Source organism: Fusarium phalaenopsidis (assembly GCF_050370095.1).
Source record: "Fusarium phalaenopsidis strain FUZ10S chromosome Unknown contig_32302, whole genome shotgun sequence".
Lineage (NCBI taxonomy): Eukaryota > Fungi > Ascomycota > Sordariomycetes > Hypocreales > Nectriaceae > Fusarium > Fusarium phalaenopsidis.
In genome coordinates this window covers 1,081,761-1,105,938 of record NW_028145405.1, presented here as the reverse complement: position 1 = coordinate 1,105,938, position 24,178 = coordinate 1,081,761, and the positions used below count along the sequence as shown (strand labels likewise).

General features: G+C 53.1%; 6 protein-coding genes across 6 annotated transcripts; all 6 read left to right on the top strand.

The window, feature by feature from the left end:
* Positions 1-75: 75 nt before the first annotated feature.
* LRP88_07737 (mitochondrial ribosome assembly protein RRG9) lies at positions 76-1,056 on the top strand (the record flags this gene model as incomplete). Its single annotated transcript, XM_083244254.1, has 1 exon — positions 76-1,056. The coding sequence occupies one exon, from the start codon at positions 76-78 to the stop codon at positions 1,054-1,056; it is 981 nt and encodes a 326-aa protein (XP_083098748.1).
* Positions 1,057-1,639: 583 nt separating this feature from the next.
* Positions 1,640-2,756, top strand: LRP88_07736 (SDR family oxidoreductase; the record flags this gene model as incomplete). Its single annotated transcript, XM_083244253.1, has 2 exons — positions 1,640-2,116; positions 2,166-2,756. The coding sequence occupies 2 exons, from the start codon at positions 1,640-1,642 to the stop codon at positions 2,754-2,756; spliced, it is 1,068 nt and encodes a 355-aa protein (XP_083098747.1).
* Positions 2,757-5,555: 2,799 nt separating this feature from the next.
* On the top strand, positions 5,556-7,337 carry LRP88_07735 (uncharacterized protein; the record flags this gene model as incomplete). Its single annotated transcript, XM_083244252.1, has 1 exon — positions 5,556-7,337. One exon carries the CDS (start codon positions 5,556-5,558, stop codon positions 7,335-7,337), a length of 1,782 nt encoding a protein of 593 aa, XP_083098746.1.
* Positions 7,338-9,888: 2,551 nt separating this feature from the next.
* Positions 9,889-10,401, top strand: LRP88_07734 (uncharacterized protein; the record flags this gene model as incomplete). The annotated part of the gene is made up of 1 exon (XM_083244251.1): positions 9,889-10,401. One exon carries the CDS (start codon positions 9,889-9,891, stop codon positions 10,399-10,401), a length of 513 nt encoding a protein of 170 aa, XP_083098745.1.
* A 3,215-nt stretch (positions 10,402-13,616) lies between these two features.
* On the top strand, positions 13,617-16,591 carry LRP88_07733 (telomere repeat binding factor-domain-containing protein; the record flags this gene model as incomplete). Its single annotated transcript, XM_083244250.1, has 5 exons — positions 13,617-13,665; positions 13,777-14,180; positions 14,233-14,782; positions 14,835-15,338; positions 15,402-16,591. 5 exons carry the CDS (start codon positions 13,617-13,619, stop codon positions 16,589-16,591), a joined length of 2,697 nt encoding a protein of 898 aa, XP_083098744.1.
* Positions 16,592-20,904: 4,313 nt separating this feature from the next.
* Positions 20,905-21,567, top strand: LRP88_07732 (uncharacterized protein; the record flags this gene model as incomplete). The annotated part of the gene is made up of 1 exon (XM_083244249.1): positions 20,905-21,567. One exon carries the CDS (start codon positions 20,905-20,907, stop codon positions 21,565-21,567), a length of 663 nt encoding a protein of 220 aa, XP_083098743.1.
* Between the last annotated feature and the right edge of the window lie 2,611 nt (positions 21,568-24,178).

The following is a 24,178-nucleotide window of genomic DNA, read 5'->3' as shown; positions in this document are numbered from 1 at the left end:
GTCTTGTGCTCTTTTCCAGATTTGGTCCGACTTTTTTTGCTGCCGTCTCGATCACTCGCTCCGGCACCGCCTGTCATGATGGGCTGCTCATGCCGTGTCACGCCCTTGAGGATCTTTGTCCAAGGCCTATCCCAAGTTCACAAGCTTGAAGCCTCGCCCTCCTTCATCCGCCTTCCCACGTCCGCTACACGACCTACCCTCTATCAGAATCACTTTGCCCTGTCGCGACAAGCTCGGTCCATTCATGTGTCAAAGCAGCTAGGCCAGGATACTTCCAGCGCAAGTTTTGCTCTGGCCAGCTCAGATTCGGATACCAATTCCTCTCCGAAGGAGGAATCTCCCGCCGTGAGAAGCGAGGCTCCCCAGCCCGAGCATCCAACCGAAACACCAGACTCGTCGGAGCCCTTGCCCACGCCAGCAACTCCCAAATACCAGCCTCGTAAGAAGGTCGACTCATACGGTGCAAAATGGAGCAAAAATGTGAAGAGGGAAGCAAGCACCCCGCATAGGAGAGAATTCAAGGGTGCCTCTGTTGAGCGACCTGAGCGACCTGAGCGACCTGAGCGGCCCAAGGGACCTCCACCAGGGGAGCCGCAGTCAAAGGTGGATATGTGGAAGGCTCAGAAGGCAGCGCTGAAGGAAAAGTTCCCTGAAGGATGGCGTCCGAGGAAGCGTCTCTCCCCAGATGCGCTGGCCGGTATCCGGGCGTTGAACGCTCAGTTCCCCGACGTCTATACGACGGCCGCCCTGGCGATAAAGTTTGAAGTATCGCCCGAGGCGATCCGCCGAATCCTCAGGAGCAAGTGGCAGCCCTCTGTCAAGGAGGATGAATCGCGACAGGAGCGCTGGTTCCGCCGTGGCAAAGATGTCTGGGAGCAGAAGGCAGCCCTTGGCATCAAGCCGCCGCAGAAGTGGCGCCGAGAGGGTGTTGCGCGAGACCCTAGCTATCACGCCTGGAGGCAAGATGCTATTCAGCGCAACCGAGAGAATGAGGCGCAGGACGATCGAGAGGTTCATAGAGGCTATCGACCTCGAACCGGGAGGGGTAGATCATGAACATGTGTGTATGAGTACCATGATTTCCAGCCTTTGCATATAGACCGGCGCTGGTTCTGTAACATAGTTGTAAACTAACCCTACTATCTATCAATGTTGTACAATAAAAAGTCGAGATGGTTTTCATCCGTTGTCTGAACATTCCTGGTGCACGCAACCACTCATCCATCATATTCCAGGAGGCAGCTGGGCATTGGTTGTAGCCAGAAGGACGCCTTCAAGCTTGATAGGTCCTCAATATCGATCCAAGCGCCTAGCATTTAATTCATCGGATGTTGTTGACTTTACCTCCTTGTCAGCTTGGAGGCTCTTGGTTGAAGTGGGCTCAGGGCGGCGACACGACAGGGGGTGCTCGGAGCTCCGCGCTTAGAGACGCAGGCGGTTTCAGTGCCACATGCTAACACGCAGTCAAACTCCAACCTCGTCTCACATCTTGGCCTTTTTCCTTCTGGACAGGGAGACCCTTTTTAACTCCTTCACACTCACTTTTGCACAGATCTGGTGTACTCTGTGTCTTTGTAATACCTCCCTCTCTTAGCATCTCTCATCCGACGTGTCACGACTCACGTCGCCTCAGCTCATCATGCCAGGCAACGCTCAGTACCCGCGCCCTCCCCAGCGCGAATCATGGTTTGCGCCCATGTCGATTGACCTCATCCTCAAGGTCCTCAACACGACATTCCTTCATCCCTTTATCTGCTGGATCATCCCTCTCTGCTTCCGTGCTCAGACGGTCAAGTGGGATGCCCCGCCCATGATCGCCTCCATCGCATGGGCCACCTTCATCACCCTCTGCTGGATGGCCAACATCATCAACCAGCGTATTGCTCATGGCATCCCTCGTGAGGTAGACTTGAGTGAGGAGGTTATCGTCATCACTGGAGGCGCCAGCGGGCTTGGTCTTCTGGTTGCTGAGGTGTACGGTATGCGCGGCGCGACGGTGGCTGTGCTGGATGTGAATGAGATGGAGAACACTGAGGCGAGGGGTGTTACGTACTACAAGTGTGATGTTGGAGACAAGGAGCAGGTTGCCAAGGTTGCCCTCGAAATCGAGAAGGATGTAAGTTCAAGGCCTCGATATATCCAATGCATTGCTAATCGGACTTTAGCTCGGCACCCCAACTGTGCTCATCAACAACGCTGCCATTGTGGTTGGAAAGACTCTCCTGGACCTGTCACTGGACGAGATTGACCAGAGCCTCACCACTAACCTCCTTGGACCTTTTTACTGCCTCAAGGCCTTCCTACCTGCCATCATTCGGGGCGGAAACGGTGGCACAATCGTCAACATCTCATCCGTCATTGGCACCGTGGGCGCCGCGCAACTGACAGACTATGCGGCCGCAAAGGCGGGAATCACGGCGATGCACCGATCACTGACAGCCGAGCTTCGCGAAAGCCACCCGGAGATCCGTACCGTGCTCGTGACGCCCGGCCAGTTGAGCACGCCTCTCTTCTACGGTGTTCAGACCCCCAACTCGTTTATTGCGCCCGTCGTTGAACCCGTCGACGTCACCAAGGAGATCATTGCGGCCATTGACAACGGAAGGGGCGCAACCGTTGGAATGCCCTTCTACGCCAGATGGATCGACTGGTTCAACGTGCTGCCCGTGGGAGTGCAGGTCATTGCGCGGTGGGTAGCAGGCGTTGACAGTGGCATGAAGACGTTTGTTGGAAGACGTGGCCAGAAGCTGGAGTGAAATCGGCGCTGGCGCCGGGATCTGTGACGACAAAGGAGCAGGGGACAGAGAGAGGATACGGATACACGGAATAGAAATGATAATGTATTAGACCCTACAAGGCTGTTGCAAGGCCACAGACGTGGCATTTGCTGGATCAGTTTCGTTTAAGTCCATGTACTTGTAGATATCCACATGAAAACAAATCGTGATGGGTAATTGACGTTCAGGGGTTGTGAATTGCCTGGCCAGTGTGTTCCTGGAGTCTCCATCGACAAGGTAGTCAGCCATTCGGACTAAACCTTGGAATACAAGGTGATGATTAGAATCCGATGTCGTATTCTTCTAAAAGTGGATTGCTTCGAGAGTTTCTCCATGGCCGAACTGATAGAACAGGTCATTTTTCAGGGGGTGAGTTGGTTCCTGGTTTGCCAGAGAACCGTTCCGCACAGCAAACAAAGAACTACTACGTAGTATGACGAAAGAACTTTCCCTATCTTCCGCTAGAAAGACAACGACGGCGAGATGGTGTCGAGCTTTTACCTATCCAACTACTTGTTACGGCAAGACTCGAAAACTACTCATTAAGGTAAAACAACGAGTTGCCTAGTTGCTGCCCTAGCTGGAGCCTCTGTGTAACGTGGCTTGCAACACACACACACCGCGCCCTACGACAACTGGTGCCACATAGTCAAGCCAAAGAACCGTTGAACCTGGTCCGAGACCACACGACGCCTGCGTTGTGCAACTGGGCTTTTGAGAAAAAGCAGGTGGTGTGACGAAACCTGCCCCTCTGTTAATGCCGTGACTGGCTCGGGGAAGCATGATCCTGGGCGGGATCGGACAGGAAGAGGTCACGCTTTGAGCCATGGGAGGAGGCATCTGCAGCAGTTGCGGGCGCTCGAGGGTATACAGAACGGCCGTTGGGCTGCAGGGAGTCTGAGTCGTCCGTGGGGAGTAAAACGAGAGCCGCGATCAAAGGAGGTCCGTGGGTGTGCCAAGGCATGGGGACTCTGCAGGCGTCAACGTCACCGGAGGCTGAACCGAGAGTGACAGGCTTGGGAAGGTTAGGGATAGAGTTAAAAGAACCGCGAACTTGAGCTTCAAGAAGATCCGTGGAACGTCATGACCCCGTATGGCTTCAAGCCACGGGTTCGTCTGGTCTCTCTCCCCTTGCTTGTGCTAATGGGAGCGGATTACAAAGCTACAGTACCATGCGGATAAGCAAGGGAAGAGTACCTGCGCTGGTCTTACACGTGGAGTCCAATTTGCATGGTTGAAGCAGTTGAACGAGACAACCATGTGGTGAGGGTGGAGAGGTAAGGGTAGGTTAAGCAGCAGCCAGCAGCCCCTCTAGGACATTGGTGATGCTTCCGTTCCGTTCGGAACACCGGCAAGATGGTTCATCTAGCAAAGGCATTAGCAGACGCTACTGCGCCCGTTATGAACTGCACCGAGCCGCAAATGGAGACAAAGAGCCTTTTGGAAGTTCGTGCCCGGGAATGGATGTTTAAAGAGCGAGCTTCAAGTTCGGACTGGGGTGGGGAGGTCAAACATGGACCCCTGCTGGTGATGAAAGATGGCGGGGGGGAACCGTCAAGGGCTCGAATGGATAAAATGTCACTTGGGGCGCCTTCTACGCCCGCAAACCTGCACCTTGAATCCGCCGACATTGACGACGGAGGAGGGGCTGGTTCCGGGATCGCAAACACCCAATGGCGGAAGCTAAAGTGGTGATGCCAATCGATCGAAGCGACGCAAACAGTCGGAGTCGACGACATCTGGACAGCCTCGAGAGAGACGCAAGCCAAGGAACGAGACTTTCAAGAGCACGCGACATTACGGATATTCAAAACGCCCCTGCAAGGGCTGCAAGCAAGCAATGAACGGAGCGGTACCTCCCGGTAATAAACGCGCTACGATACGCCCGCTGGTTCCATCCTTTGCGACATAAAAACGCCCGCTCTAGCTACAAAGCGGGAATGGGCAGTTGACGACTTTTAACCTGCGAGCGAATCGCCTCGAGTCAGGCCCAGGCCCCTCTTGAAATCGGATCCCATCCATCGTCTCACTCACGTTTTGTTCCTCTCCTCTCGGTCCCCATTTCAGAGTCACTCTCAGCCCTTCTTATCTGCGCCCGCCGGCCACTGTCTCTCTGCCCCTCCTCGCCAATCACGCCGTCACGACAGTCCGCAGCCACCGCGCGGGCAACCTCACACACCCCCCAGTTCCAGTTTTGCTTTCCGCTCTTGAACGAGATAAGCCTCTAACTCGTGCGCTTTCGCTTGCTTGCTTGCTTGCTCCATTCGCCTTTTACTCTGCACCTGCAGCACCCGATCCCGACCCCGACCTGTCCGTCTCCCTCGCCTCCATTCTGACGGATCCTGGCCCAAGCCATGTCCATGCCATCCACATGCCACGAGCCATGAGGCGAGCCCCCGAACCCTGGACGCCATCCACTGTCACCTTCTCCACGGCTGCCGTTGATACTGCTGCTGCTGCTACTTCTGCATGCATCCATCATATGAAAGTCGTCCATGTCCCCTGAGCAGACAGCCACGGCAGTAAACCTTTGATTTCTCGTCCAAGACGGTGCTGTCAAGAGTCAGACGGACCTTAACCGCGCTCCCATCAGTCCCGCCGCTGCGAGTTTCAAAAGAGCACCGCCATACGGTAGACCCAGCCTCAGCTGCCGCATTGCCCACGTTCAGCGATCTAACCCTCCAACTACAGATGCAGGTCTAGGCGACGCAGCATCGTACACCTAGAGGGGTCATCTCCTTATCCTTCACCTCCCCCATATAGTCCGCCAAGTCGACAATGCCACAGTGGTGGGTCGACTCTCGCATCGAAGCCACCGTCACCCGGCCCTTCGTCCTGAGCCAGCTTCTCCCGGATGAGATTGAGCGCCTAGACCGTCCCGTCGCCTTTGGCGGCGAGGACCTCACCGAGCGCACCTACTGGGAGAGCATCCGGAACGATGCCCCCCGCATGTTCCTCATCCTAGTCGACCTCGGCGTGCCTGATCAGATCTTTGGAGTTATTGACGATGGTTGGGACGACGCCGAGCTTCCCATTGCCCTCGAGGACGTGGACCGACTCGCGCTGACTGCAGTCCGTGACGAAAAGGTCGAAAAGAAATTCTACCAGCGTCAATTCCACTACCTCCTCAAGCCTCTGCAGCGCGGGAGCCACCTTGTGTACGGCGACCACGAGGTTGTGCCCCTCGATGTTGTTGAGCGATCTCCCCTGGCCACTCACAAGTCCCATGCCATCGACAAGGTGAGGCTCCCCAATGTTTCGGGGGCGTTCTTTTGTCGCCGGCGATATTCCCTGGGCGCAGGGCCTGGTGCCATACCGATATCCGAGTTTCTAGACGCCATCCAAGGGATCAAGGGGCTGCAGAACGAGCACATGGTCTCGTACTGGGCGTCTTACACTCACAATGGATTCGGATACGTTCTCTTCTCGCCGCCGAGCGACCTTACGCTCAAGTCGTTTCTGGCGACGACACCATCCCAGTTCAAGCACCTGGCAAAGACACGCCGTAGGGAGCTCCTAATGAACTGGGTTCTGTGCCTAGTCGACACGCTCTGCTATCTCCACAGCAAGAATCGATCGCACGGCTACATCAAACCATCAACCATCTTCTTCACCAACCAGAACCACATCTTCTTTTCCGATTCCACTCGACTAACCCCCGACGCTGTTATTCTTCATACGGATAAGTCATCTTTCGATCGCGAATGGTATGACTATGCAGCGCCAGAGCAATGGGCACGGCCTGCGGGCGCGTCGAGTCCGCCAAACCGATTCACGCCTCCCGAGGACAGTCACTTTAGCATGATGCAGCACTACAACTCCAACTCGTCCACAGCAATGTTTCTAGCCTCAAACGCGCATCTAAGCGCCCAGCAGGCCGATATATTCTCACTAGGATGCATCATACTAGAAATTCTATCATTGCTGGTCAAAAAGTCATCAAGCAAGTTCGCGGCTTTCCGGTCTGCGAAACACAAGACGGCTGGGCGAGGTGGTGCGGTATTGGACACGTCTTTCCACAAGAACCTGGGCCAAGTAGAAGCATGGATGTCGGGTCTCGCCAAAGACGCCTCTCGGAAAGCATCGCCAGGCAAGGATGACTCAAACTTCTTCCGGGGAGTCACTCCCATACTACATGTTGTCACGGGTATGTTGTCGGCCAATCCATATGACCGGCCTCCTGCCATTGAGGTACAGCAACGCATCTACCAGATCATGACGGAGGTCTGCGGCATCTCGGAGCCACATTGTGTGCACCAATACTCGCAGGACCTTGAAACCTCGTTTGGCGGACTACAGATCCAATCCAACGTTGGCAGCGTGATGGGTCGTTCGCAGTATCAAGCCAGCGTCGGTCACGGGACGATGCGGGCATACCAGCACAGCCGAAATAGCAGCAGTGGCGAGTACTCACAGGGTAGCCGCACGACGACCAGCAGCGAAGCCGAAGTGGACGGTCTCTACATGACTGGACATCCAAGTCCACCGCAGATGATGCCGCAGGGCACATGGTCGCGAATGACCAATGCTCAGGGTCAGCTCTATGCGGCAGGTCCATAAGAAGCTTCCGAGCGTGAGTTGAATACGAGGACGCGTTGGCTGCGTTGTCATCAAACATTTTATTAATCTTATTGCGATGAGCGATTCCTTTGGAGCGAACTCATTTATTGAGGTTGGGGTTATTACTCGAGCTATTACTCAAGATACGTACTCCCGCTGATCTGAAACGTGACGGCTCGTTGTCGGTCTGCCTGGAGTAAGCTCAACCCTGTCAGTGTCAAATTGTGCTTCGTATATCTGACACATGGGAGGGGCTTGGGATGCGAGGCTGACTTGTAGCTGAATCATCATCAAGGCGCGGATCTCACACACAATGAATCTCTACCATGGTGTCAACCTTGAAGACAAGGTAGATGAAGCATATATTTACGAAAAAGGAAGATGATATTGTAGGATATAAAAAGAGCATGAGCCTAGAAAAGGCCGAGACAATGGAAGAAAGTGGGGATTGGATAAGGCACTACGATTCATGAGCTTGAGACATTTGGCATGCAATTTACATTTGACATTCTTGTGATTGGAGGGCACTTCCACGTGAGGCATGGGCATGGGCTCTTGAGCGTTGGTCCTCTTTGCTTTCTTTGGGCAATGGCAATGCTGCTGCAGATGTGGGCGTGGATGTGAAACACGGGAGAGGCCATCATACGTGAGGCTTTTCCCGTGCTGGGCGACGATGTTGTAACTGGTGTGCCTAAACAGGATCGATCCTTTTATAACGCATGGCATAGGCATTGCGACATGGCATGGGGAAAAGATCAACGAGGTCCAGTTTGCAGGTGGATGCAGCTCGGCCGATGCCGACTTTGCAAAGGAAGCGTTTCACACTGGGGGGAGAGGGGGGGCATGGATGGGGTGGCTTCCATGCTTTTTCGTGATCCCGGGACAAGCCAGTTTAGCCAAGCCTGGCGTTCCCTGTCATTGAGTCCCTTGATACATGTCAAGCTTGATCTCAAGGTTCTTGCTCTGGCTGCCAACTGTATCGAGATCAAGGTCCATATCTCTGAGCCAGAGGCGCGTGGGCAAGATGAACCAATCGGTTCTACGGTAGAGTTCTTGCTCTCCAATAAGCCTCGTCCCGTTATCTTTTCCCGAGAGGCGTACGTCATCGACGCCGAGAAAAGTGAGCGAGTGTGGGGGAGGGAGGGGGAGCATGGGAGGCAGCTGAGGGAGAAAGCAGGATCAGGATCAGGATCCATCTTTGGTGGAGAGGCTGTGACTTGAAAGAGAAGGGACGCGCGGTAATCGCGGGGCAGCATTCAAGCCAACAGCATCAATTTTTCTTCATTTTCCCTTCTTGAGTCTTTTGGATGGATGGCTCAGGGGCTAACTATTGAGTGGCGAAAAAGAGCCTGTGCTTTGTTGAGAAATAAATGGACGAATGTCTTTTGCACATGAGTCGTTTATCCCACCGGCCGCCTCCTGAGGCTGAAATTTTCTGGGCCAGCCTTGCCCCCATTTGAGAAAAGGCCGAGAGAGGTCCTCATGAGACGATTTTCTCCCCCCTCCTTCCTTCTAGAAAGTAGGAGGTATGGGAACCAGTGTCGTCAGCAGGTTGCATCCTAGCCCTGCCTTGCTTCAGCCCCTGCAAGGCTGCCCAGACGCGGAGAACAGAGATCTCACACTCCTCCTCTTTTTTTTTGCCCAGGCTGAGAAAAGCAGAATGATAATGAGCTGAGCAAGGCTCCAGTAAGGAAAGAAAATGACTCTCTCAATGGTCGATGCGGGCCTTTTTTTCCCACCCCCTTTACCCTTTCTAGCGCCAACGCTCTATTTTAGTGAGACTCTGCCAGCACCAAGTTGGAGGGTTGGCACAGCCAATAGCGTCGTGACGCACACACTCCACCATCGACGATGTGCAGCAATAGCGGGAAAAATGAGCTCAAGGGTCAAGGCAAGGTTAAGGAGCTTTACCTTGCCTTGTTTTCTTTTACCTGCGACTTCTTTTTTTTTAATAAGGGACCACGACCCAGTTCCCAACAAGATCCTCAAGGCAGTGGTGTTTTTTTGTTATTTACATTAGGACGACGCCTCATTCCATCCATCAATCGTTTAACATCTGGAACAACAAGAAAAGGAAAGCCTGAAAGACATTCGACCAAGCTTCTGCCCCCACGATCGAGACACACACCACACCCGTACGCGTGGCCCCGAAAACCCGTCCAATCCCCTTTGCTCTGAATTCTTCAGCTCCCTCCTCGAACGGGCGGCCCCATCGTCATTTGTTTGTTTAAGGAGTGGTGGAAAGGGCTGGAGCCTTGGAAGGAATTTTGGATTTTTCGGACCCTCACAGTCTTTTCCTGATCATCGCTACAACCTTCGGGGAAAAACTCTCTTTTTTGTTTCGCTGTCGCTACCTACCTACCTACTGGTCCGGATTTGGAGGGGCAAAGTTAATTGCTGGTGGCTGCTTCGACCTCACGACGACGACAACGACGCGCAAGAGCTTCAACTCGTATCTTGGCTTGTCATTACTCGCTCATTCGCTTATATCTAAAACGTTTTCGCCAAAAGGGAGGAAAGAGAGGGCTCCTTTCATCGCTTTTGCATCACGATGCGTTCGCCGACTTCACTCTTGGTTCTGCTATGGGCATTGGTGTCGATAGCTTTGGCAGCTGATTCTGTCCACCTTTCTGGCACGTCGCAGCTCGCGACACATGGTACGTCTCTTTGCGCAAGTCCGCGTCACCGAGCTTTCCCCCAAGCTAACAGTCCCCTTCTAGGCGTGGCATCCCAATTACCTCCCCATGAGCGCCTCGTCCATGCTCAAGACCGCTCGAGACAGGTCGCCCTGACGCAGAAGCTGGCGCCTGGCGCATTCAAGGCGTCCATCCTGGAAGCTGCCTCTGTCAATGTAAAGTCGTTTGCGCACGGCGGCATGAGCCTGCTCCTCGACTTGGCGTCCTCGTCCAACGACGTCCTCGACTTTATTGGCAACAATACCAACTCCGTCTTTTCACGATCCGAGCCCAGCGAGGAGGGCAACGCGGCTTCGGGACGGAAGCACGTCGCCTACACGAGCATCGCCCTGGTCCTCGTCATGCTCTTTTTCGCCGTCTGGATGTAATCGGCAACAACCAACGCTCATCTACTTCTTTTTGGAACCTTTTTCTACTTCGTATGCATATTATGATACCCCCCCGGTTTGGCGTTTTATCGGGCTGGCTACGCCCCGCGACGGTTTTGGGTGCATTTACTTTTGTGTGAATGATCCCACGTGTATGTTGACTCATACTCTGGAGATGTATCCCGTGGACGGGCATGAGGTGATTTTCGGACCGGGTCTGTTGCTGTTGGGCGGCAATGGGAGCATCCCGGTTGGTGGTCTTGACTAATGATAATGGCTGGATAAATAATGACAGAAATGTAAATGACAATACATTTCGCATCTGGAGAGCGCGTGCGTCTCCTGATGGCGGAATATTCAACAAATATACAGATATAGATCTGCACATAGAAGCAAGCACATTGAAACTCATGTCTACTGTTCATAATCGGTCGTGGATTTGTGCTATGTCGAGGTCATAGGCTAACCAACTTGCTTCTCAAGTTATGCAAACGACACACTCAGGGCCCAGATGAATCTACAAGGCGACAAATGACAAGGCCATACCCACAGACAATGTCATGCCCATGTACGGTATTTGAAGCATTTCGCTTGTACTTAGCTTGACCATCCCAACTTCGCCAAATTTGAACCCGGTCGAGAGCGCTTTGTGGCTTTCCGCCTTGTCTTGTCCAATGCCGAATGTCTCAGACACCGTCTCTTGATCCATTTCCATTCTTGGCAACAACAGGCTGTCGAGAAGACCCGTTCCCGAGTCTAACTGCTGTAAACACCCATCCGGCGAACATGTAGTGCCTTCGGGACAGCATCCGCCACCGAGTTCTCGTCCGCACTGCGTCGTGTTTGCCAGACATGTCGCAGGGTGCCCCTCAGAAACAATGCACTCGTCTGTTATAGCGCAGCAGTATATTCCCGAGGGAGACCATTTTGTCTCGTGGCAGACTTGGAGCGGAGGACAACAAAAGTTCTGAGCCATCATGTTAGTAAGGAAGCGCAGCCAAGGCCCAAAGATGAAACGTACGGGCTTAAAATACGCCTGGCAGTCGTGAAGGTGATTCCCACAGATCTGAAAAGGCGGGTGGTACGGATGTTTCTCTTTATCGCCGTGTAACACCTTTGACACCAGAAAGTCGGTAGACATCAGGTTCGACAGGTCAGGTTCTGGCTGCTTCTAGTGACCGTTTGCGAGATCGACGACGACAAGGACAGCTACCACGACGGCGGCGAGAAAGGTGACAAAGAGGATGCCCATAAACAGGTATCGAATGCGGCGGTCGTAGAGATGGGCGGGTTTACCCCAGGGTGTGCGGGTGTGCGTCTGGCATTGCGATTTGTCTACCATGGTAGTTCTAGGAAGATGGTGAGGTTGGATTAGAGCAATCTTAGGATAGCAGGGTTTGGATTATAGAATACGAGGTGGATTATAGGGTCGAGATGATGGAAGTGAAGTTTTGGGGGCTTTGGGAGTTGAAAAAGATCGATTGATACAGTCCAAGTGGCGGGATACTCCTTCTCCGAGCTCTCAACACTTGAAGCAACGGCTACCTGCCCAGTGCGGATGACGCACCTCCAGATCGGCCTCCCATATACTCAACCCAGGCATTGAGGGTGCTCACGGAGCCTCGGCTAAAGACAAGTGATTCAGTATAAACTCGACAACGATGTTGCCCGAAGCCAGTCAGTTGGCAGCTCCCAGATACTCACGGGGCCACAGCATTGATGGAAAGCTACTGATAACCATTCCGCCTCTTGTTGAGCAAGAAGCTGAAGATCGCCGTGGCTTAAGCCATGCATTTTGACAAATACCCATCAACGACGCCACAGAATTCGCCCTGAGATGGCCTTCGGCCGAGTTTAGCGCAACCGTTTGAGGAGCCACACAGGGGCCTTGTTTCATGACGTTTAAGAGGTGCCTGTTGGCAGAATCACCGGGTGGGCTTTATTCAATGGGGCCAGTAAAGTCGACCCCATCCCCAGTCAGCATATTGGTGTTCAGATACATGGCAGTTTCTATATTCTGTTGCTTTTAATAGCAGAAGTGAATCATCACGGGGACATATTGCCTACCTAAGAACACTGGTCCCAAAGCACAGTAAAGGACAAGATACCTCATCTCAGTACCAGAAGCGCAATGCCCAGTTGTACCATAACGTGGACTGAATATGGCCTCTATCATCATCGCTCCCGTATTTGGCCTCTGACGGCATGGACGACCCACTCAGGCTGAGAGGATGCTTGAGACTCCAAAGGATTGATGTTTTATAAACAGCATCATAAGCTCATGGTTAGTCTAGAGACAGATAAACATTCTTTTTCTTGAAACAAACAAAACAAACACCTAACTTGGTAAGTGAATAAGACGCAACTGAGTGTATCATGGCTGATCAAGAACAGGTAAGACTTGTTGATGAATACGCCAAGTGACGCAGAGAGTCAGTAGAATTCATCTCGAGGCTTTCACAATGCTTTGATTACAACATTTCATCAAGTCTCGAGGAATAATTCGCATGACCTCGAAGATAATGTTCAAGTCGCAACTTGAGCATGTACATGCGCAGCCAATCAGAAGCCTTGCATTTGTGGCGCGTAAGAAGCTCTTACCAACGAACAAGCAAATAATTAGACCGTTTCTTGGCCAGGCGTTCTCATGGGCACCAGTAGACTATGGATTGATGTCATCGGAGGGGCAGCTTACACAGCAGTGGTGTTATCGTGGTTGAGGCTACTAGGTAAGATTGAACACCGCCCTCAGACTGGGTGCCTTTCTTGATAAGCCTCTATCTCGGTCAATCGGTGCTTGTATTCGCCGATAGTCGCTTATCAGAAGCATCAACGAGTGAAAGCAAATTGTTTACTATCGTCGCAAATGCAAACGGGGAGTGTTAAAAATGGTTAACCAGTTAATATTATTGTCTATTGATCCTCAACCAAAGCCTCAATCATCCAAACGGCCAGAATTTTGAATTTTGCGGCGGAATATAAATTTCCCTTCTCATCCTGTGCCGTTTGTGTATCGCTCCTCACCTGAGCTCTGGGGCCAGAAATAAGGGCACCGATCGGACTTACTCAGCAAATTTTCTCCGGACAACCATCATCCCGCCGCCTCTCGACGCCAGAACGAAGCCGTCGCCAGCTGCCGCGCTGCCCTCTGAGCTCCTCAGACGAGAAATACCTCTAATTGCGACTGTTGCTTATGTACCGATAAAGTCACCATGATGGCTGAGCCCGCCCAGCCCGATCTCAGCGCGGCCATGTCCCCGACGGGTGCGTAGAAATCCATGCTTCCAATGTCCCGCTTGATCCCCCGCCACCTGAAGAACTCTTGCGAGCTCGCGCCGGTCTGCTGCGTAACCATGCTGACTGCTGTGCCCGTAGGCATCAAGCAAGAGACAAACATCCTCGACGGCCTCGACCTGGACTCGATGCTGCAAGCCGCGACCAAGCGTCCCTTCGATGGAAACACCAATGGCGACGAGTCCTCCAAGAGGGTCAAGACCGAGACCGAGCCTGCCCACGATAACGCGTTCGAGCCAGACCCAGGCGCCGAAGAATCACTAGAAGATGGGCTTGCGCTTCTGGTTCAGAATGCGCTCAACAATGTCGGCGATCTGGTGTCCCAGTTCACTCAGGACGCAAACATGGCTCAGACGACAAATGATCCGATGGATGTTGATCCCGCACCCATCCCCGAAGCCTCTCTCCCTCCACCCCCCGTAACCTTCCTTTCTGACCCTCAAAAATACCTGCGCAAGGCCAGTCGACATGCGCTCGGCAACATGGTAGGTTGGCGCGACTACGTACCGCGACCGAGTGCTTACACGACTGGCATAGGCTCTCTCTATCCTCCTCTTGTTCTCGCAATCCTTCGACGACTCAATAAAGCCGATCCGAGATGCGGAATCGCAACACGCCAAGGCTTTCCGGAACCTGCAGACCTCCTTTGAGCAGACCAAGCAGATCTACTCCGCCAGCGCCATCCTATCTGCTGATGAGCTGGAGCTCCAAGACCATGAATCCCGCACCATCCTCGACCTCGCGAATCTCGCCCAATTCGCCATTTGGCTGCTCCAGACCACACCATCGTATTCCAACGCTCATCAGAACTTTCACTCCATATTTCGAGGACAAGTCTCAGACCTTGGTTCTGATGCCCTCGATCTGTACCTGTCCCTCAAGACTCAAGTTGCGATCGACGCGCTTGCTACGAAAACTCCAGAACAACAGTCTGGGCCGATACTGGATGACGCCATAATAAGCGGGATGGAGGATAAGCTACGTGGGCTTCATCACAATTCGGATCTGACACCAGCAGATCAGGAGTTCATCTCATCTGTACGGTCAAGGAAAGACGCGATTCAGGGCGAAGCGCAACCCGACACTGGTGAGTGTCTTACAAGCGCCGCATCATGAGAGCTCTCGCTGACGAAAAACAGCATCTCTAAGGGAAAAGTACAAAGTGGATGACTTGCTGGCTCAAGTTGCTACTTGTGTCAAGACTCGGCTGGCGTTGATGTCGGATCTCGGTTCAAGGCTGGGCCATCCCATGCCATCCAGCGAGGAGACCGCGGTTGACCTATTGGGTGACGCAGCCGGAAATGACGATCCCGACCTCGACTTGGATGATCTATCTTCATTCTTTGAGAAGACCACCTCGGGTCTTGTCCAGGACGCTCTAGCTGGTTTGACCGAGACCAACCCAGAGCCAACACCAACACCTGCAACTGAAACAGTTGAACAACCGGCAGCAACCGAACCCACAAAGAGCCCCGAGAAGGCAGAGCCTTCTTCGACGCCTCAGACAAATGGCAAGGTGGACTTTATGACGGACTATAAGGAGTTGGAGGCTCTTGTGGCCGAGAGTACTTCAAATTACGTCAAGACCACATTACACGGGCTATCTCCAGTCCCATATCAGCCAACCGTACCTACAAGTACAAGTAAGTGTGAAACCAATCTGGATCTCAAACTTTATCCGAGAACACTCGCCAACAATCTGGTAGCACAATCGTATCTCAGCCAACTCCAGCAGTCTCATGCTCAACATCCTTACTACTCATACACACACAGCATACCCGAGCCTCCTCCTCCTCCTCCGGAGCCTGGTCAAAACTTGCCGCCGAATCAAACCTGCCCGAGTGCTGTGTTGTATGACAAGGCGAGACAAGCGGCAATCTCAAAGTCATCCGCCCACACTAGGAGAGAGGGTCTCCACTCGACACGCCGCCCTTGGACCCAAGAAGAGGAAAAGGCACTCATGGCTGGTCTTGACATGGTCAAGGGTCCTCACTGGAGTCAAATACTCACTCTGTTTGGGCAGAACGGCACCATATCCGATATACTCAAAGATCGGACACAGGTACAACTCAAGGACAAGGCTCGTAACCTCAAGCTGTTCTTCCTAAAGACCAACTCAGAGATGCCGTACTATCTACAGGCTGTGACTGGCGAGCTCAAGACTCGCGCCCCTACACAGGCAGCCAGGAAGGAGGCGGAGGAACGCGCCAGGTTGAACTCGGAGGAGGACCAGGCTAGGATACAAGGCATAATGACACTGGCCGGGGGACTGCAGAACCCTCCACAAGGACGGGCAGCTGGAACACCAGCCTCAGCAGTTGGCCAGGCTGTCATGACACCCGCTCAAGCGGCGAGTGCAGCACAGGCCGCGTCAACGCAACACGGCTCGCCTGCCCAACATCAAACACCTACTCACTCTTACCACTCTGCCACCTCCTCGGGATATCCGCCCTCCTCGCTGCCGCAAGCCAGACCGAGCATGATGACTGCTACACAACAGTCTCATCAGTCTACACCTCAGCAGCCCGCCCGGCCACAGGCGCCTCACACTCCACGAGCCCAACAGCAACACCTACCGCAACAACCCCAGAGCGCCATGCACTCTCCCGCCCAGGCTCGATCCCACACGTCGACTCCTGTCGGGCAGATGCATCACTCGCCACCGGCTCACCACACCCCAACTCCTCAACCCGCACCCGCGCAGCCCGCTCAGCCTCAATACTCTCCCCCTCAGCACTCGCAACTCACATTCCCGTCGCCTCCACCCACAGCGCCCGTTCACACCATGCAGATGCCCCATGTGCCGGCCCCTGAGCCTCAACACGATATGCACGACAACGCTGCAGAGGCGGCGCTACTCCAGGGCCTTCAGGCGGCGGTGGCAGAGTCGCTGTGATGCAACGTCACACAAGGACGCCTGCAGTCCAACTCGGTAACAACGGCTGATGCCAAGCCATGAAGAGTTTTGCTGCCACTCTGAGCTCATCCACGCTTCATCTTGTTGTTTCTTTTTGAAAAAATTTTCTTTTCGGTTTCCCATTTGTTATAACACAAGCACCATGGATAAAAGTGCGCTCGGCTACCCCTAGAGTTCTAGGCATTGCCCTGATTTGACTACTTGGGGAGGGGGCCTAGCTATAGATGAAAAAGCCTCGACGGCGGAATTTTAACAAAAAGGGGTGAAATGAACCAGTCTTTGCTTGCAATGATACCACGACTTAGGAGCATGATTGTTGGGTAGGGGGAAGCGGGAATAGTTGCGATAGACTATCACATCAAAAGTATTACAATTCGGTGCCTGGATTGTCCTCGTGATTCCTGTGCAACGGCCATAGCGATTCTGTGTTGTCGTGATACGATAGGAATGAGGAGAGTTCTAGCCAGGGGGTTGAAAACTCTTGGGTAGCCCTAATATATATTTGCGCCCAACGGCAACGGCATAATCACGAGACTCGACAACGATGTCTCTACTTCCAATCAGGGAGTTTGTTCTCGATGCAGTATGCCATTTGTGGTGCAGCGAACCGAGACAACATGTCGACTATCCGTGGCCTGCACCTAGCCTGAACCATGAAGCTTGTGAGACGTGCCATCCGTGGATATACAGCAAGAACATCATGTGCTACGCATGCATCTGTGTATTGGCACGGAGTAGTATAAGGAACATGGCGAGGCTAGCTTCAATCGTGCTTGTAGTAGTAGACGTGTCGTCCCATTTGCTCATAACCACGCTCCAAAAACCATCAAAAGATTCAACATGTTCCAGAGAGCATATCCCGGTCAAGGAATTGGCTATGAGGCTACATGCGCAGCAGCCGGAACCGTGTGTCGCAACCCGCCTACAGCACTGAAGCTCGATGGTCAAAGAATTGCATCGCAGTATTGTCAGTTCCACGCTTGCAGGCAAGTTGAAGGAGGGCGGGCGTGCCCGAATGCCAAGCTGCCCCGAGCTGTAGTGTGCAGCCAGCGTGAGTCGACGGCGACAACTCGGGAGGGTTGCTAACAAATATGCTCAAGATATCCGGTGTCAGGCTGTTGACAATGGAACGAGATGCAATCTCGACGTCAAGGACGGAAACTCAGCCTTGTACAGGTACTGTACGCCGCTTCGTGAGATATCCCTGGCCTACAGTGGGACTTTACTTTAGCAATTGACAGCAAGGAAACAGACCTGTGTACGCTACCCGGCTGCGAGGCTCAACGGACGTGGCATAACGGTCAAGATCTAGCGTTTTGCCACGAGCATCGCTGCGAGTACGACGACTGTCGAAACCACAAAGATGCCGGTCCCTTTTGCAAAGACCACACATGTGATGACACTCATTGCATAGCCTTTGCTCAAGGAGTTGATCCAGATGACCCTCAAAGCTTCTGTGAGCGGCATCGTCACTGCCAGAAACCACAATGCCGGCGTCTCTGTCACGTCCGTGATAACGGCCAACCCTCACCCTTCTGTGGCGCACACTACTGCGAGGCACCCGACTGCGAAGCCGAGCGTGAGGGGGGATCCCACTGCCGCGACCACATATGTGCTGAACAAGGCTGCCTCGAAGGCCAGGAGTCTCCTGGGAGTGGTTACTGCAAAAAGCACACGTGCAAGACGCGCAACTGTCGGCTGAGAAGGCTTGGCAAATACTACTGCCCGTATCACGAGTGCGTATATGGCGGCTGTGAAGCTGAGGCGATGGAGGGTCGGTATTGTGAAGGACACCAACAATGCTCCGAGGCCGGCTGTGAGAATAGGAGGTTTTCTTTTCAAGGGATGACACACATCGTATGTGAAGACCGTAAGCTCGCCTTTCTCCCAGATTCTCTTAGTGCAACTCTGAAAGCAAGCAGACCTATACGGGGTGTGTCCAGGCAACAACGACAGACGAGGCTGTGGTCGACGAGCAGAACGAGGCACACGATTCTGTGAACACCATCTTTGCCAGGTTCGTGACTGCCAGGACTCAAAGGCCCCTCCGTTCGAATCCTGCATTAGTCACAAGTGTCTTGTGCCGGAATGTCACCGACCCAGGCAAACGTCTATCCACGGACTTGCCCAGGGCAATGCTGACGGACTCTTCTGCGACGGACACGGCTGCAGGCAAGTTGGCTGCAACAACCAGGCTGCGGCGGGATCAGGCTGGTGCTTGAACCACGGGAGGAATCGGATAGTCGGCGTCAGGCAGCAAATAGGCCAAGCAGAAGATGAGCTGGGAGAGCCGGTTCCTGGGCACGGCGAGGCTGGGTATCGTCGCCCCCAGAGGCATCTCGGCTGGGCCGAGAGAAGGTGTCAAAACCCATGGGCCTCGTGGGGTATGGCGATGTGACGATAAGGCTCTGAAAGTGTAACAAGCCATGAGGCAGGCTGTCAGAGTGCCTCGCTGCAGCCTAGGAAACGAGCCACGCTGGTTCGTCACCAGTTGTGGGATGTTTGGGGGCCGAGAATGTCAGGAGTGACGGCTGAGAGGAGAATGTGTTTGTTAGTTGAGAGTTGGGAGAGGTGGTGGGCATCTTCAGGTTCAGCTTCGTGGCGCAGGCTTCAAATGGTTGGCTCCAGCTGAGCCGAGAGGCCTGCTTCTCGAGATAATTGATAGGACATATCTTTCCATTCGAATGAAAAATGTTAAGAGAAATATGAAATAAGTAGGATCAGGAAGCCATCTTAATCACAGCCTGGTGCGTAGACAAAGAAAAAACTTGGATGGAAGCAGAGGCTCAAAGACAGCCATGCTCTACTACTGCGCTTGCACTGCCCTGCGTCGCATGTTGCAGGGCCTGGAACCGAGTGATCGGGCGGTGCATCTCGGGTCGATGCTGCTGCAAGGGGTCCCGTGGTGACGATTCCTCTTTTGTTTGGTTTGGGCCTTTGATGGTGTGGAGGAGGAGAAGATGGATGGACGATGAGGCCTCACAAGGCGTACATGTCATGCGGTAGCGGGACTGTGTGTCAGACATATACACACTGTATTATACTTGCTTTCCCACCACAAATCGCCAAATTTTAGGTACTCTCTGAAATAGCTCCTATCCACACTGTATGCCCTTGCAGGTCACCATGTCCATCTCCCGCTCGCCCTCGTGGACGAACTCCTGCACCATGCACGTCACTCTCATCTCCCGCCAAAACGCATGCACGACACAATAAGCTAGAATGGATATTGCTGCTGCTGTTATCCCCGTTGCTCTCTTCTCTTTGGTGCCCTTTCGTTAGCCGCTTCTTTGACACCACTCGGCCCATGCAAGTCAAATCATCGATGCCCCTGGCTGGGCTGCTCGAGGCAAGCGCCTCTAAACAACGGACATCAAAGACTTTTCATGCAAGCCTTCAAGCCCGCAGGTCAACTCTGTTTTTTATGGATACTTTCCAAGTATAATCCATCTTGTCGCAGCTGCTCTAAACTCTCCCTGTCAGCCACTCTTTTCTTTGTCTTTGTCTGCCCGGGAATGACCACCATCACCATTGAGACATGGACCACGCGCGCCTCATCCGACCGACTAATTCCCAAAGTCCCCCTCGGACACCCATCAAACCAAAGTGCTGGTTGCTCTGCCACAGTTGTTTTCTTGCTTTTCTCGTCGAGTCTGCCACACTTGTGCTCAAGTCCTAGAGCGAAGACCAAGACGGAACCTTCAGGAACATTTACACTTGTTGACTCCTACTCATCAGCCGCCCCTACAAGCCACGATAGCATGGCCTTGAGGACGCTTTTCTTCCATTTTTCAATCCGTGTTTGACTGCCGCGTGGTTTATGTGTCATTCTTTCTACTGGTGGCAGAGTCAGAGCAAGTGCCTGATACAGAGGCTGGTGTTTATAAAAGACAGCTTGTGCTCTGACCTACAGCAGCCCAGTTTCCCTTGTTCTCTATAAACAACACTTCTGACCTTCTTTGATCACCTGCATTAGCCCAGTGTCCCTTTCAGCTGTCATTCTCTCCTTGGTGGACCCCTTCCGAGACAATCATTAGGGTCATTCATTAGCTTCACAACTGCTCTGCTCTAAAGGCAGACACTACTTGATCCTCTTTAGCCTCGAGTCCTGAACATCTCTCGTGTTGTCTCAGGGATAGACTGTCTTTATATCTCCCATCGCCTACCCAGCTCTCTGGAACTCCGACTGTGACTGATCATCAGAAACCGGTACCACTCTACCATCTCAGGTCACTCAAGCTTCACAATCAGACATCAGTCAGAGAAACTCCGAGACGCAACCTATGCCCGAAATGACATCTCGACGCTTCTACGTTGAGACCAGCCCCGAGGGGCGGCCTCAGTTTGTCACTGTCAAGCGATCCCGATCCTACCATCACCACCGTCACTCCTGCGACTACTACAAGGTCAGCCGTGAAGAGTGGAAGACTCTTGTCAAGCAGAACCAGCAGCTTGAAGAGGCCAACCAGGACTTTGCTGCTCAGAACGAGACCCTGAGGGTGAGGCTCCATAACGCAGAAGCCGAGACTCATCGCCTATGCCACGTCGTTATCCCTCAGCTCAGGGACCAAGTCGAGCACCTCACGACCGAGAACAAGTGCCTCCGTCGATCCATCGACAACTCTTGCGACTCTACATCCCGTAGCCATCGCGAATTGGATAATCTGCGGGCCAAGGTCTGCCGTCTGGAAAAGGAGAACAAGACGTTGAAGGACGAGAACGGTGACCTCCGCTACCGCGTATGCCAGCTGTCCAAGCAGATCGACCAGAGCCTCAGCCGGCGTGTCGCCGACTTGACCAAGCAGATCGAGTACTGGACCAACCAGTCTGGCTTCTGGAAGAAGACTTACGAGGAGCTTCGGGAGCGCCACATTGGTCTCATCACTGTTGTCGAGTCCAAGACGGAGAAGATTGAGGTCTACGAGGATATCCTCAAGCGGCGACGCGTCTGCTAATTTGATGGATCCTCTCTCTTTTCTCTTTCTTCTCCCTTTTTCACCAGCACATCTGGATATCTACGGGACAGCAGCCACGATGGAGTGGCCAGGCAGTTTGGATCATGACTGGCTTTGTTGGGATTGACGACATCTTGCACGATGTCTTTATGCCGGCTTTGGTTTTCTTTTTTGGACATGCTATGTCTTTATCTTGAGGTGAGCAGCACTGCCTATGCTTGTTTCCATGGCTGGTTGGCTAACAAGTTGTGCTTATAGTTGGAAATACCCCTTTATGTACCGGATTGGGACTTTGGATCTCATTCAGACTGGATCAACATTCACCACCCCATGATATCTTTCTTTTTATTCTTCCTTTCTTCACTTTACGTTTACGCGCTATGGCCAATGGGTAGACGACGGCACGGCATGATGGATAGGATGTGTTCGGAAACAAGGAACTTATATGAACTAGGATAGGGAGGGTGGTCCTCCCACATTTATCCAAATCACCTTATACAACCCCACGAAAGTGTCTCAAAGTAATTAATGCCGTTGGTGAACTTTCCAGTGCTAGTCCACTTTATTTCCGCGTGATAGTTTCTTTGTTCTTATAAAGTTCAAGGTCATCTGGTGTCCAAGTCGTGATGGTTTAGGGTAGCAGTCAATAGCACAATGTCTTGAAACACCGAGGTCTGAGGCACACACTCTGCCCTTCTGCAGGCCATATGTGACAAAAAGAAACAAACCATCCCGTCGGCTCTATACCCCTCATCAGTCAGTCCACTTGGCATCCTGCTGCAAGGTATCTCAGCATGGCCATGACGTGAAGTGGGACCACGAAACTGCAGCACAAATTCACAATCACAATAACAAAACAACAACGACAAATTCCCCCATGCTTTGTCACCCCGCCCGCCGAAGAGTGTAACGGGAAAAACGGGCTTTGTCATCCAAGATGAGCCATCAAATTTGAAATTCTGCCTGCCCGAGGTGGAGGGAGGGGGGCGGAGGCGTTGCGCGCGATGCAACGCGATGTCCCGTGGTATCGCGCATCTGTACAATACCAGCGGGGTCTCTTGACGACGACGACGACGCGAAAGGGATGGGAGGGGTGACGAGGCAAACCAAAGAGGGCGTGGCAAAGGGGAAAGGGGGTGTTTCACGAGTGATCGATAGAGGGGGAATGCCGTAGAAAAACTAGAAAAAAGGCAACCACCCAGCGTGCAGCAGTTGAAATAGAAAAAAGTCCTATTTCAGGCAGGAGAGGGACTTTGTGGGTGATGGGGATTGGTCGCCTGACAAGGGCGCCAAGGGTGTAGTTTTTGGGGGCCATGACGACGAAACCAGGCTGGCTGGTGACGACAATGAGGATGGATGGACGATAATAATTCACTCCCATGTTTGTTGCACAGAGATGTGTGGAACTGGAGGGGGAGAACGGGTTTGAGAATACGAGGGCAGGTTTACAGTGAGAGTGCTGGCCTGAAAATGGATCATCATGATAATCGTGGATGTTGGATAGTGGTGGTGGGTGGGCAATGTGAAACACCCGACATCATGATGGATGGCGGCACTCGAGGTTTCATGGGCGATATCCTGAGTGGATGCCAGGGAGACGGGATAGATAATCTGTAGTGGTGTGTGGAAGGCCAAAAGAGAGGGTGTAGAGAGTGGGAATCTCGAGGGGGCATGACCATTACCAAGAGGTTGTAGACCCTGCCAAAGGACTATTCGCATGACCATGAAAACGACACCAACAAAGTCCTATTTTTTCCACTTTGACTCATGGACCTTGGCCTTGACCCAATCCGCTCGTCGAGACCAGCCACGCAGTGACGAACCGTTTCTATTTTGCAACGTGCCCGCCAGTTCTGGCATGAGCTGGCAGTCAACGTGTGCACGATAGATACGCTTCCCATGGAAATCGAAATCGCCAGCGGGTAGATCCGTGGCTTAGCGAGACGGATAAGCCTGGGATGAGGTTGAGGTGGCCATGGATCGAGTCAAGTCTAAATTACTTGCCCAGTTGGGAAATGCCATCGAAGGCTGTTCACCGAGGGGGCGCTTCCCGATGGCGTTTAGCGACCGTTGAGGGGGGACGGGACGCCCCATCCGCTGGGTAGGGGCTGGAAACTTGCCGTGCGCTGGCTTCGGTGAGGTCGCTCGGTAGGTCGGGTCCAGGGGCCACAAACAAGAATACTCGAAATTTGCTCCAAAATGACTGCATCCTCCAGGTCACCCCGTGAAGGGGACGCAGGCGACAAACGAGGAACCGACCTAGGGCTGGAAACGTGGTGACGGGGCAAGCTTGGCAGCGGGAGCGGGAATGCAGGGAGAGCCATGACGGCGGACCAAGGGACACGCACTCATCTCATCTCAATCAATCAATCAACCCAGCATTCCATTCCAGTCGAGGCCTCCTTGTCCAGCCAGGGCCGATTCAGCCCAGCAGTGCCCAGCCAGTCAGGGAGCACCCAGCAAGGCCGAGGCCACCAGAACAAAGGGGGCGATACCGAAACACCCACACGCAATCCAAAACCATCCATTTCAGCTCCATTCCCACCCATTCCCGCCGTGTCAGAAATTTCTGATGTGCCCCAATTTTGTTTTGACAGGCGGCAAGTCCAAG